Raw genomic sequence first — 13,137 nt, forward strand, 5'->3', positions numbered from 1 at the left:
TTAGACAGCCATAATGCCTCAGTAATAATAACAACAAAGAAAACCACACGTTTTGGGTTCCTCCTACATGACAGGCCCTGTGCTAGATATTTTATATAAATTCTCTTTAATCCTTACAACTTTACAAGATAGATATCATCCTCACTTCTAAATCAGGAGACTGAGGTCCAAAGAAGTTAAATAACCTGCCCTGGGCCAAATGTCCATTCAACAGCAGAGTTTTCATTCCAGCTCAAGACTCTGACTTCTTCCATTACATTCTGTTGCTTCTTTCTACCATGCCATTTACTGTTGCTGAAAATGGACACCTATGGCATGAGGAAATAAGGGGCAATTTAGAAAACTTTTTATTTGCACATGATAAAACTGAATGAGAATTCTGGGTTTCAGGTTAAAAAAAAAAAAAGACAAAGAATGTCTCAGAACAAGAAAGGAACTAAAGGCTTAGTGAAAGGACAGAGAAGAACAAAAACAGGGGATGGGAAGGTCCTAAGGACAAAGTACCTGGTTGCCTGGTTTTTCTACAGAGCCTAACAATAGACTTGACAAGATCCTTCAGTTAGTAATGGAATCAGTTAAAACTAAGAGCTCAGATTTATTGGCTTGAACAAATGAATCAGAAAGTTAAATGAAATTAAATGAAAATATGGTAAATACTATATTTTCCTCCTTTTCATGAGAGGAAAGAAATAGGGAAAAATAAATCACACCCATCTGGAGACTTGGCATGCATGGACAGGTTATTAAACTACCTTTGAAGACAAAAGAAGTTAGATACCATTATGCACCCACAAAATCTTGGATAAAATAGTCCCAGCGTGTTTTAAAGACAAAATGATGACTGACTTGGGGTGCCTGGCTGGCTCAGTGAACTAGGCTGCTGACTTCAGCTTGGGTCCTAATCTCAAGGTCCTGGGATCAAGCCCCACATCGGGCTCTCTGCTCAAATAAATAAATAAAATCTTAAAAAAGAATATGATGACTGACAAATATCCTAAAAAAATCTTCAGTTATTTTAACACTAAATCCAGCTCATCACTCATGTGCTATCAATAAACAAATGTAAACAAAATACTGCCTATAATGTGAAAGTACATGAGGAGCACAAACAAAAATAATTGAAAATTAGGTGTGAACTAAAATATATTACTGTGTAACTTTGCAGAAAATGTATTTTCTCTTTGCTCCTGGAAACATACTCATATTTTCATATTTTAACCCAGGAGAAACACTGATCCCTATGGAATAAGGAAGCAATATGGCACAATAAAAAGATATTCAGGGATTGGAAAGTCCTGAATTTGAATCTTGCTCCTGTCACTTACTAGCTTTGTAACTTTGGGCAAGTTATTCAATTTTTCTGCTCTTTTTCCCTAATTATAAATATAAGGCTAACAATAAATATCTTTCAGGACTGTTGTGAAAACTGGATACAAAGCATGTAAAGCAATTGGCATAATATTTGGGACACTAATAATACCAGCAATTCCATTTTTAGAAATATATCCTAAGAATATAATTTATGACAAATGTGGTTTCTATGACAGTGTTCATCATAATACTACTATATTACCTATAATAATAATAAATAAAATAAACATCATCCAAGTATCTACATTAAAAGAATATTTAAGTAAAGATAAATACACCAGATCTGTGGTTCTCACACTTTAGTGTATATAACAATTACCTAGGGAAGCTTATGAAATGCATATTCCTAAAACTTTTACTCAGAAATTCTCACCCAGTAAGTCCAAGGTGAGACCAAGAAACTCCTATGTTTAATAAACAAACACAGTGTTGATTCTGATGTAGGAAGTCTATGAAAATTCTGCACTAAGTGGGATTTTTTTTAAGATTTTATTTATTCGCAGAGAGAGAGAGAACACGAGCAGGGGTGAGGGACAGAGGGAGACAAGCAGACTCCTCACTGAGCAGGGAGCCGGATGCAGGGCTTGATCACAGGACCCTGAGATCATGACCTGAGCCAAAAGCAGACACCTAACCAACCCAGCCACCCAGATATCCCTAAATGGGATATTTTAATGATGCCATTAAAAATACTATTATGAAGTCTTTATAATAACACTGAAAAAGTTTATGATATATTATTAAGGCAAAAATTCAGGATTCAAAATGTATGCTTTATCTAATAACAATTATACTAAATATACATAGGAACAAATGGGTCTTAGCAATAGAATTAGGAGTGATTTTTTTCATTTTACCTAATTATTTGGAACAGAGTCATGTTATCATCATAAGTGAATAACTAACATATCAAAAATTTGAGGGGGGAAAAAAGTCAATGGATCACCATGCTCTTCAGGATTAAGTTAGAACTTCTTAGTGTAGCACAAAAGTCCTTCAATCTTCAGACTTGCCTCTTACCCATGCTCTATACCAAACTACTTACAATACTCCAAATTATATCTTACATTTTCACATACTACTATTGACTATATTATTCCTTCTCCAGAAAAACCCTTCCCTCAGATGGTCTGCCTGGCAAACTCCCATTCATCCAGTAAGAGTCAAGAATCACCTCTTTTCTGAAGTTTCCCTTGACTACTCCTCCCAGACAGAATTAAATAATTCTATCTTCACATTCCTATTGCATTATTTGGTACTTCCATTACAATAAATATCATACTGTACTTTAACTCTTTGTTGACATACCTGTTCCATTATTCTACAAATACTTGGGATTAGGTGGAGAGGATCTCATTCAGTTTTAGAATCCACAATGTACTCAAGAAATATTTGTAGGGGCGCCTGGGTGGCTCAGTGGGTTAAGCCTCTGCCTTCAGCTCAGGTCATGGTCTCAGGATCCTGGGATCGAGCCCCACATCAGGCTCTCTGCTCAGAGGGGAGCCTGTTTCCCCCTTTCTCTCTTCCTGCCTCTCTGCCTACTTGAGATCTCTCTCTGTCAAATAAATAAATAAAATCTTTAAAAAAAAAAAAAAAGAAAAGAAAGAAATATTTGTAAATAACAATGAGAGAGAATTCTTTGTTATCATTGTTCTTGGATGTCAGTTCCCTATGAAATCCTGATTGACTTGTTGGGTTAGTTGGAGAGTGGTTGGCTTACTGATTAATAAGACTTGGTCTAAAAATATCCTAATACATAGCATAAAACATACCAGTAAAAAAACTTACATGAATACTTTAACCACTATTCATAATTCTTCACCTTCTCTGATTATGTCTTCAAAGCTTTTATCAAACTTCAGAGTGACAGATCACTCTGGTCATTAGTCAAATCAAATAAACAAGAAACAACTCTGTCCTAGAGTACCCGACTACTGGAATTTACCATGCCAAAGAACATCTCTGCATAATTCCTGCTGCTCCTCCCAAACACACTCCCACTCACTCCCGTGTCCTATACTAACAGTAAAATAGCTATACAAAACAGGGATAATTCTGTAAGTAAATATGGCAGTTTTTATATATTCAAAAGACACTATATTTAGCATATTCATAGCATATTTATATGATACATAAGACATTTAAAAAGCAGATTAGTTACTAGAGGTACCAAACAAGGACTCAAAGTGGCTAAATAGTAATTTAGCCCCCAAAAAAAGAAAAGAAAAAAAGTAAAGTTTAATGTGGAAGGATGAAATTAGGATCCAGGGGCCATAACTTCAAATGTCTTCCCTGTACAGTAAAACATACATTTATTGAATAACTTAGATACTGAAGTTTTAAATAACAAGAAAATGCATTTAAAAGAATTTGAATCTCAAACTACATTAGATGTCAAAGCTCTTATAAAATTCTATTCCATATACTTGTCATCTTTGATTATACAATAAATATGTACCTCTAAGGAATAACTTCTGGAAACAGGCAAACAACATACCACAAGCTGATATCTAAGACAGGTGTGTTACTATAACAGATACAAATAAAAAGTTCCAGGGACCAAATAAATAGCAAAAAGAAAAGGCTTTTGCAGCACCAGCCCTATGCCATCCCATTTCTCATGTCTTCAGTCAAATCTCTTTCTCTTTTGACAGCATCAACCTCATAAGAAGAAAAAATAAATGACCAACTTTAACCAACCTCTCTTGCAAATCTGGCAAAATTCACTTCATCAGCTCTGCTAACAAGAGCTCCAAAGCATCACTGTTTGGGCCTAAAGTTTTGTTTGCTCTTTAAATGAAAATACTAAAATAGTTTCCTCTTCCTAAAAACCTCTGCAATCACATTTCAACTCCCACAAATAGTATTTGGAGGCAGGATAAAGTTAGATAAGTTACAAGAGCACTGATCCATGAGGTTAGAGGAGAAATTAACACCAAGGCAGGCAGAAAACTAGACATGAGGAAAGTCCAATATTTGTTCTTCTTAATCTATGTCTCACTACACAGCCCTTCCCAACTCTACTCCTCACACAAAATTGGTTTCCCTTTAGAAGAGGGACAATTGGCACAAAAACTAGAGCCAGGCTGAACTTGTAGTAATTAAAATGGAGAAGAGGTTTTCTTTATAGAAAAAGAGATTTGGGCAGGAAGGGTTAAAGGAAATGTAGTGTGGGGAACAGAAATATCAAGCAGGCTGCAAGAAATTAAGTTAGCTGTTTATGCCTACATCTATTAGTCAAGATTTGATTCAATTCGATCAAAGAATGGTGACAAGTCTAGGCCAAATGTCTCAGTTCACTTAACTAGAAGTAATTAACCACTTTAAATAAAGGTTCTCTACAAGACAGTAGAACCCAAATAACTACAACACAACTGAATCAAAGTTCCATTTTATAAAATAATTAATGAAGACACACTATAAAAAAAGGAAGCACTATCTCTAAGAAACAGATTCAGAGATGAACACTCTTTAGAGACTGCAGAAGAGACTGACAAAAACAAAATTTATCCTTTAACCATATATTCTGATTCACCCTCGAATGTCACACGATTTCATGCCATACCCAGGTTTAACACAAATGAAGAATCACTTCCTGTTCTACAGATGCAAAGGAAGAAAACTGGACTCTAAGAAGAATTCCTAGATCTGTGTTATAGAGGAAAATTCACTGAGTTTTCCACTGGCATTGTGCCTCTGCCTACCATATGGTGTAGCTGACCATGTCATCACATACATGAGAAAGAAATGGAACACAGATGAATGCTCTCTGTGAATTCCTGCTTTTTAAAATATAAAATATTCTTTGATGAATATCCAAAACTCGTATTTTAATTAACTAAAGCTACACTGCAATATGTTCAAAATGGAACCAAAGACACACTGAAATGCATTAAATGTTAAAAAAAAAAAAAACTTCAGGTTCAGTAGACTAAAATTAGTTTTTTCTAACCTTTGATTTGAATTATAGTCAGCTCCCATTTCTAGTTAAATGCACATGATGAATGTTCTATAATAGGTTCCTTGAAAGAATTTTCCAAAATTACATCAAATACATAATCAAATTATTTCAGTACACAGCTGAACAAATCAAATTGTATTTACTGTCACCTGAGAGGTTAAATTGCTAAAGTCAATAGAGGCAATGCTGAATATTGTAAGCTTCTGCATTAATGTCAGTGAAGATCTGTTCTACCCTTCCATGACCTGAAGAATACACTGAGATACACTAGGAGTTAGGCAATGTAAGAATGGACAGGGTGAGTAGTAGTCACTGGCTGGTTGTCCTAATTCCCTGCTACACATCAGTCTCACTGCTTTGATGAGGGAGCTGAAAACATAGCTTAGTACAGAAGAGGTCAATAACAAAATTCCCTCTCTTCTCTCTTCACTCCGCATCATGCAGCTGGCACTGTTCACTCTGGCAGACACAGCTCCCTGAACATAATGGTGCAATCACCGCTTCAAACATCATTACTATCTAAAATAGATAACCCACTTGCAACTTGACTATTTTTATAGATATAACATTTTCATGCAGTTTAACTGCTCTGTTTGTGATTTATTCCACTTAACCAATGCAGTTTCCCTGAAAGTGAGTACCTTATCAGAGTCCCAATAACTACAATTGCCCAAATAGTTGTAAAATTACAACACTTCTGAGTTGCCTCTTATCTCCTTGTACCCATCACCAAAAACTTCATGAACTGAATCATAAATCTGAAAAATTTAAACTCTCTGGTTTACATGTCTTTGGTGAGTAGAGACTATTTCCCCCTACTTCTCACAGATCTACTTTTTCACATGGGGATCTTGAAAACTGGATTCTTTTTTTTTTTTTTAAGATGTTATTTATTTATTTGACAGAGAGAGACACAACAAGAGAGTGAACACAAGCAGGGGGAGTCGGAGAGGGAGAAGCAGGCTTCCTGCCTCCCAGGACCCTGGGATCATGACCTGAGCCTAAGGCAGATGCCACCCAGGCACCACAAAAAACTGGACTCTTTATGTTCAACAAGAATTTATAATATGTTTTACATGTGACCCTTTGAGTTATTAAGAAAATCAAGTAAATTTGAGATGTAAAACTTTTTTATTGCTTTATTATTTCTTAATCTAGACTCACCAAGAAAGAAATGATTCAATATACATTCTAAATAGGAATTATTTTGCTTAGATTAAAAAGTAGTTGTGTCAAAGGAAGACACTAAAAGATTTCGCAGCTGTCTCATGAAAGATGTTAAATAAAATGAAACTTCACATATAACGTGGAGAGAGAAAAGGAAGGAGGTAATTCAATTTGAGTACTCTGATGATCTCTAAGGAGCTCAGATTAAAGACAAAAGGGGTGGATGAGAGAGAGATATAACTGAAAACAAACACAAAAAGGCATTTACCTGGGAAGATATTAATGTCTCTTTCAACTAAGTTTGAAAAAATGAAGAGAGGCATAAAAAGTTCACTTCTATAACAGATAATATAACCATAAGCTCTGACAGAATAACTAAAACTGTGGATGGTTTTAGACCACAAAAGAATTTCCTGTGATATCTAACAATGCCAAGAATCTGATTCTTCCCAACTTCTATTTTGTTTCTATCATCTCTAGTGAGAATCATTTTCAAACCAAAAAGTATAAACAAATGATGTTGGGACATTATTGAATTTGAAAAAGACAGAGGTCATAACAGACATTTTAATTGAGTATAAGTATTCAGACCCAGAAGAATTAGGTACAAGGGAGAAGAAGGAATTTGCATCAGTACTAGGCATCATCAATGGTTCACCATTGTAAACAAGCTATAATAAAGTATCCTGATTTAGGTGGAATTTATAGACTTACTACTAGAGATAGATCAAAGGAATGTCGTAAACAGGACACAACATGAATTCAGAAGAGCAGTGGATAAAATATCTCAAAATATTCTCACAGGTATATTAGAAGTAGCTGAATGAGATTTCTATTAAGTGGCTTCAATGCTGGTAGAAATACCATGTATAAAGTTTGCTACTTTTAAATTCATAGTAAGCTAAAGAAAGTTTCTTTAGGGATATATCATCGTGGTTGAATTCCAATTATAGAAAACATGCTTATTAAATCTACAGATGATGCAGAGGATAAAGTTAATATGCTGGAAGATAGACTCAAGAATCCAAAAGACCTAGATAGATTATAAGTATAGGCTAAAACAAGGAAGAATAAATGTAATAGGAATAATTCAAGTTCAATCAACACTTCTACAAGTATGATAGGAGAACCACCGCTTCACAAGTCATTGACAAAAATAAATGGAAACTTTAAGTATCTGCTTAATGTGAGCCAATGTCATTATATACCTCAGTAAAACTGACCTGTATTAAGGTACATCTTAAATCAATAACAAAAATAATAATTTCACTGTATGATGTTTTAAATAGCTGCGATTTTGATTACATAACACATGTTCATTTTTAGAATACTGAAAAATGTAAATAAGCAAAAAGATAAAGATCACCCACAATTCTACCTCAAAGATGAAGACTACTTTTTAGATTTTGGTGTTTATCATTCCATACTTTTTTTTTTTTTAAGATTTTATTTATTTATTTGACAGAGAGAGATCACAAGCAGGCAGAGAGGCAGGCAGAGAGAGAGGAGGAAGCAGGCTCCCTGCAGGCTCCCTCCCATCTTCCTAATGCGGGGCTCGATCCCAGGACCCCGGGATCATGACCTGAGCAGAAGGCAGCGGCTTAACCCACTGAGCCACCCAGGCGCCCCTATCATTCCATACTTCTTAATACACATTATAAATTTTCACAAATGCTTATATTGTCTTTAAAAAAAAAAAAAGGATCATACTACAAATGCTATTTTGTAACTGTTTGTTCTTTTTTTTTTAATTCAACAGTGTAGCAAGTCCCAGTATATTTACTCTGGTCAACTGATACTGGTGCATTTTGTTCATTTCTGCTCATTACCTTTACTAGAGTCACTGTAGAATTTGAGAATATGCAAATAAATAAAAAGAGAATAGTGAGAAGCATGAAAATATAACTTCACCTACACTCCATTGCCGACTAATACCAACTGTTGGAAATTACAGGGAGGAGGATTTCAACTCAATATAAGGATAATTTTTTTTAATTAGATCTGTCAAAAAACCCGGAATGGACCTAGTCATTTAAGGGTTTTACAACACTAGAATAACTAACAGGTAAAAGATGTTCCTCTAGGTCAGAAGTTGAATAAATGGCCCCATTTTATTTGCATATTCTGTAATTCTAATGGAAATTGTACTAAAGAAATTTACTCTATGTCCATTATGAAGCAAAACTTTAGTAATCAAGATATTAGGAAACAGAGTCAAGTGCTTTAAAGTTGTGTGAGAAATAACACTAATGATAACCACCAATGTGGTAAATGCTTTGCATTCATTTCTTCCTATTTCACTTCTTACAAATATGTGATAGGTACCATTACTATTCCCATTTTATAGAAGAGGACAGTGAGACTTAGAGATTTTTATACTTATTGAAGATCATTCTTACTTTTGCTGAAAATGCACCCAAGCATACCTGATTCTCCATCAGGTTGCTACTGCTCACTTAGTAGGCAATATGTCAACAAAAGCATCTTCAGAGGAGATGGAGAGAAGTGAGGTGGGGGAAATTGGAGGGGGAGAGAAACCATGAGAGGCTGTGGCCTCTGAGAAACAAACTGAGGGTTTTGGAGGGGAAGGAGGTTGGGGGTTGGATGAGCCTGGTGCTGGGTAGTATGGAAGGCACATATTGCAAGGAGCACTCGTGTGGCACATAAACAATGAATTCTGCAACAATGAAAAGAAATAAAATAAAATGGAAAAAAAAGAAAGAAAAAGAAAAGTTCTTATCTAGTGATCCCTCGAAGGGCAGTCATGAGGGGTTTTGTTTTTTTTTTTGTAATTTAGGAAATAAATTAAGGATTTTCAAATCAAATTATTCATAGCAAAAAAGAGTTCTGGTTAGACTACGCCATGCATCTTAAATTTTTGTGAGTCCAACAGATTCAATGAGTAAGACTTTAAGATGTGGAAAAGCAAATTTAAATCACATAACTTCAAATTTTTGCCATTGCTAATTAAGTGACCTTGGGCAAGTCCTTAATCTTCCTAACTCTTCAGTCCTTCTGTGAACTGAGGCCCAGCCACTTAAAGCTGATATAAGAACTGAATGAGATGAGGGACGCCTGAGTGGCTCAGTGGGTTAAGCCTCTGCTTTCAGCTCAGGTCATGTTCTCAGGGTCCTGGGATCGAGCCCTGCATCGAGCCCTGCATCGAGCCCTGCATCGAGCCCTGCATCGAGCCCTGCATCGAGCCCTGCATCGAGCCCTGCATCGAGCCCTGCATCGAGCCCTGCATCGAGCCCTGCATCGAGCCCTGCATCCGGCTTTCTGCTTGGCAGGGAGCCTGCTTCCTCCTCTCTCTCTCTCTCTGCCTGCCTCTTTGCCTACTTCTGATCTCTCTCTCTCTAATTTAAAAAAAAAAAAATCTTTAAAAAAAAAGAATTGAATGAGATGATATGCATAAGCATTTAGCACAGGATCTGACACTATTATTACACAACACAAGTAATAAAGGCAGGGAGGAGGTAGTGGCAAATCCATTCTGCAATTTATTCCAAAGTATTTAAAACTGTTCAAGTGTCATTATGTTTGAAGAGGAAGGGGCCACATTGTCCATTATTCTGTAAATAAATTTCTGATGACAATCATTTGTGAAAAAAAGTAACAATTAAATGTGCCTTCTTAGAAATTTCATTTTATGCAAAGGATCATCCAAAGAATACAATTTAAACCCTGATTTTCTTCAGAGACATTGTTTTAGTTGTTTATTTTGTATGAGATAGATTCAAGTTTAAAGGTTACTGGTTTTTATTTTAACTTTTACAACTTGGTTCAAACTACTCCAATGAACACATGATTTTAAGTTTTGTTTTCTAGGCTCATTTCTGTTATAAAGCTACCATTCTCACCTGACAAAACGAGCAAAAGGGAAAACGTTTTAATCAAGAATTATGCTGTGGGTTACAATTCTGAAATTTTATCTTAATTCCTAAAATTTGCCATCTATCCTTTTTTTTAAATGGCACAACTGATAAAGTATTTAAAAGATGTTTACTTTTAACTTCTATCACAAAGATGGGCTTTTTAAAATACCGTTTATCTCAATAACATTAACTGAAGTTCTCACTGTTCTCAAAGAATTCCTTAGTGTTTTTCCAAAGGAATTGATTACTTACAAACCTCTCTCAAATTACAGGTTTCTAGCCATAAACATTTTTACAACTAATTCAGTCAACTAGTAAACATATTTATTTTATCTGCAACTTTAACACCATAACCAGATAAACTGCTTTTATATAAATTACCTGTGACTAAGGGCAATTATCAGAGCCATAATCTGAAATATGTAAACTATTTGCATTTTAAATTGAAAGTTACTTAACAAGAGAGTACACACACACACACACACACACACACGAGTCATCACTTCTAAGATCAACAAAAAATAAGTCCCATATTCACTGATCTGACGTGAACCATCATTCCAATAAAATGTCACTATTAACAAGTATAGATTATCACATATGGAGCTTTTTAAAATCCCATCAACTATTTGCCAACTAAATTCATTTCACTCTAATACAGATGTTTTCATTTTCTCTATTAGCCAATATTGTAATTAACTGCACTGCCCGACCTCTACAACATATAAGAATTTGAGTAAAGGACACAATGTTATTGTCCAGCAGTCTGTATTAAACACTTGTCAAGAATGGCACAGGAGTTTTTAAAAGCCAAGAAAATCACCTGGATTTTTTAAAATTTTTACAAGTACAGTTGAGTTGCTTAAGAGATGTTCTAGGGTGAAGATATGATGCTTCCAAAGAAGACTGATACTTCCAAAAATATCCAGGGCAAAGTGAATAGCCATAATTTTATAAAGAGCTTTCCTTGCATTTTACCTAATGAATATTCTTCAGGCTTCTTCCCTCTTATTTAATTTTTCCATCAATTCAACTTTTAAGTTCATAGTTTTTCCAACATGCAAATCAACCCAGCTATTTCTAAGGTACTACCTGCTGAATAAAGACCTTGACATTTTTTTAAATGTCATCTTAAGAGTCTCCAAGCAATATTAGTCTCACCTGCAACATCTTCATATTAAAAGGCCTCACTATATTCCATATACACCATGCCGATCCCGACCTGACATCCGTCATCCTACTAACCAAGTTTCACTCTGCTGTGTCCAGGTAACTGGAAGTACTGCTGGGGCTGCCTCACCTGCCTCATCAAGTTTTACACACACCCTGTACTGGTGACATCTCATCAGAAGGTTCCGTGGCTTCATGTTGTGGGATCATAACCCACAGCACAGCAAACGCCTTCTGCAAGAGAAGGTAACAGCAACCAAAGGCTGTTGCTTTTTGCAGGGTAACTGGATGCACGCAATAGCTTCTCTACCAATTTCATTCAAATAGACAAAAAAGGCTGGGTTCGACACTGAAAATACATAATAAATATTGGTGAAAAGCGAGTGGAACACCAATTTTCTTCCAGCAACACTAGTACATGTACAAGTTCTGCACCATAGCTCGGAGAAAAGTAGCTACTGACGCATGGATGGAAGGCTATTTTCAAATTACTCAAAGAATCTAAGGCATCAATCTGACTAGGAGCCTCATGCCTCCTCTCCACACACACAGTCTGTTTTCCTGCCTAATTTAAGAATGAATCGCTGGCAGCCACCAGGTGCAATGACTCTGAGAATGAGAACGGATCTATCACAATGCAAAACGAGGTATGCAATCCCAGAGCTCGTTCCCGTCCTTACCTTAGCAGATTAGACAGGGGCAAGGGTCCGGATCCACCGCCCAGGATCCCTCCTTTCTTGCCAGACAGGAGTTTCTCCACCAGAGCCACATTTCCAGTGCGGGCAGCTTCCAGCAGCTCCTGGTCCTTCCCCATAGTCTTTCACCGGCTCCCTCACAGAGTCCTTCCCCCCCCCCACTCCCCGGTCTTCCTCCCCGCCCACCCCCACTTCCCAAAAATCCAGGGCCCTCTCCGCCCCACCCTAAAATAATGCAAGAGCTTCAGCACGAAGCGATTCCTGCAGCCCCAAGCCGGGAACACCACTGTCCTCCTCTTAGGGGCGCAGCTTTTACAATGGGGATCAGACCATGTCTAGGAAGAGGGGCTGGCCGAGCCGGGAGCCGCGACGCGCCCCCACAGCCACTCCCCTGAATTCCCGAGGCCTCGTTCCCGAGGGTGGGGCGTGAGGGGGTGCTTATAACGAGCGCGAGGAGGATGCTGAGGACTAAGGAGGTAGCAGGAAGAGGAGGCGGAGACAGTCCTCGCCGGAGCCTGAGCGCAACGAACCACCACGGCGGCGGCGGCCCGCGCACCCTCGCGCCGGGTCCCGACTCTCCTCAGCTTCCGCGCCCGGCGGGCTCAGCGGTTAGGCGGCGACGTTCGCGGCCCGCGACGGAGAGGAGCGCGGCGGCTGCGGCTCGGGCGGCCCTGCTCCACGCAGAGACAGGGCGGTGCGAACAAGCCGCGGCGGGCGCGTGCCGAGGGCGGCGGCAACGGCGGCGGTGGCGGCGGCGCAGGGCCTGAGGCAGAGCTGGCGGGAGGACGCCCCGGTCCGCCGCCGGCGGCTCTGAGGCCTGGCGCGCGTGGCGGCCGGCGTGCGGGGGGCGTGTGCGCGCGGGCAGGTGCGGCCAGTAGGTCCGTCCCGAGTCGGGAGG

General features: G+C 38.0%; 1 protein-coding gene across 12 annotated transcripts in view; it reads right to left on the reverse strand.

Moving 5' to 3' along the window:
- ANKS1B (ankyrin repeat and sterile alpha motif domain containing 1B) overlaps positions 1-12,370 on the reverse strand; it is a 1,143,054-nt gene extending 1,130,684 nt beyond the window's left edge. For all 12 annotated transcript variants that reach the window (XM_047741072.1, XM_047741077.1, XM_047741075.1 and 9 more), the window contains exon 1: positions 12,225-12,370. In XM_047741072.1, the coding sequence (XP_047597028.1) occupies positions 12,225-12,358 (134 nt within the window). In that variant the 5' untranslated portion in view covers positions 12,359-12,370. The remainder of the gene's footprint in view (positions 1-12,224) is intronic.
- Between the last annotated feature and the right edge of the window lie 767 nt (positions 12,371-13,137).

Source organism: Lutra lutra, chromosome 8 (genome assembly GCF_902655055.1).
Source record: "Lutra lutra chromosome 8, mLutLut1.2, whole genome shotgun sequence".
NCBI lineage: Eukaryota > Metazoa > Chordata > Mammalia > Carnivora > Mustelidae > Lutra > Lutra lutra.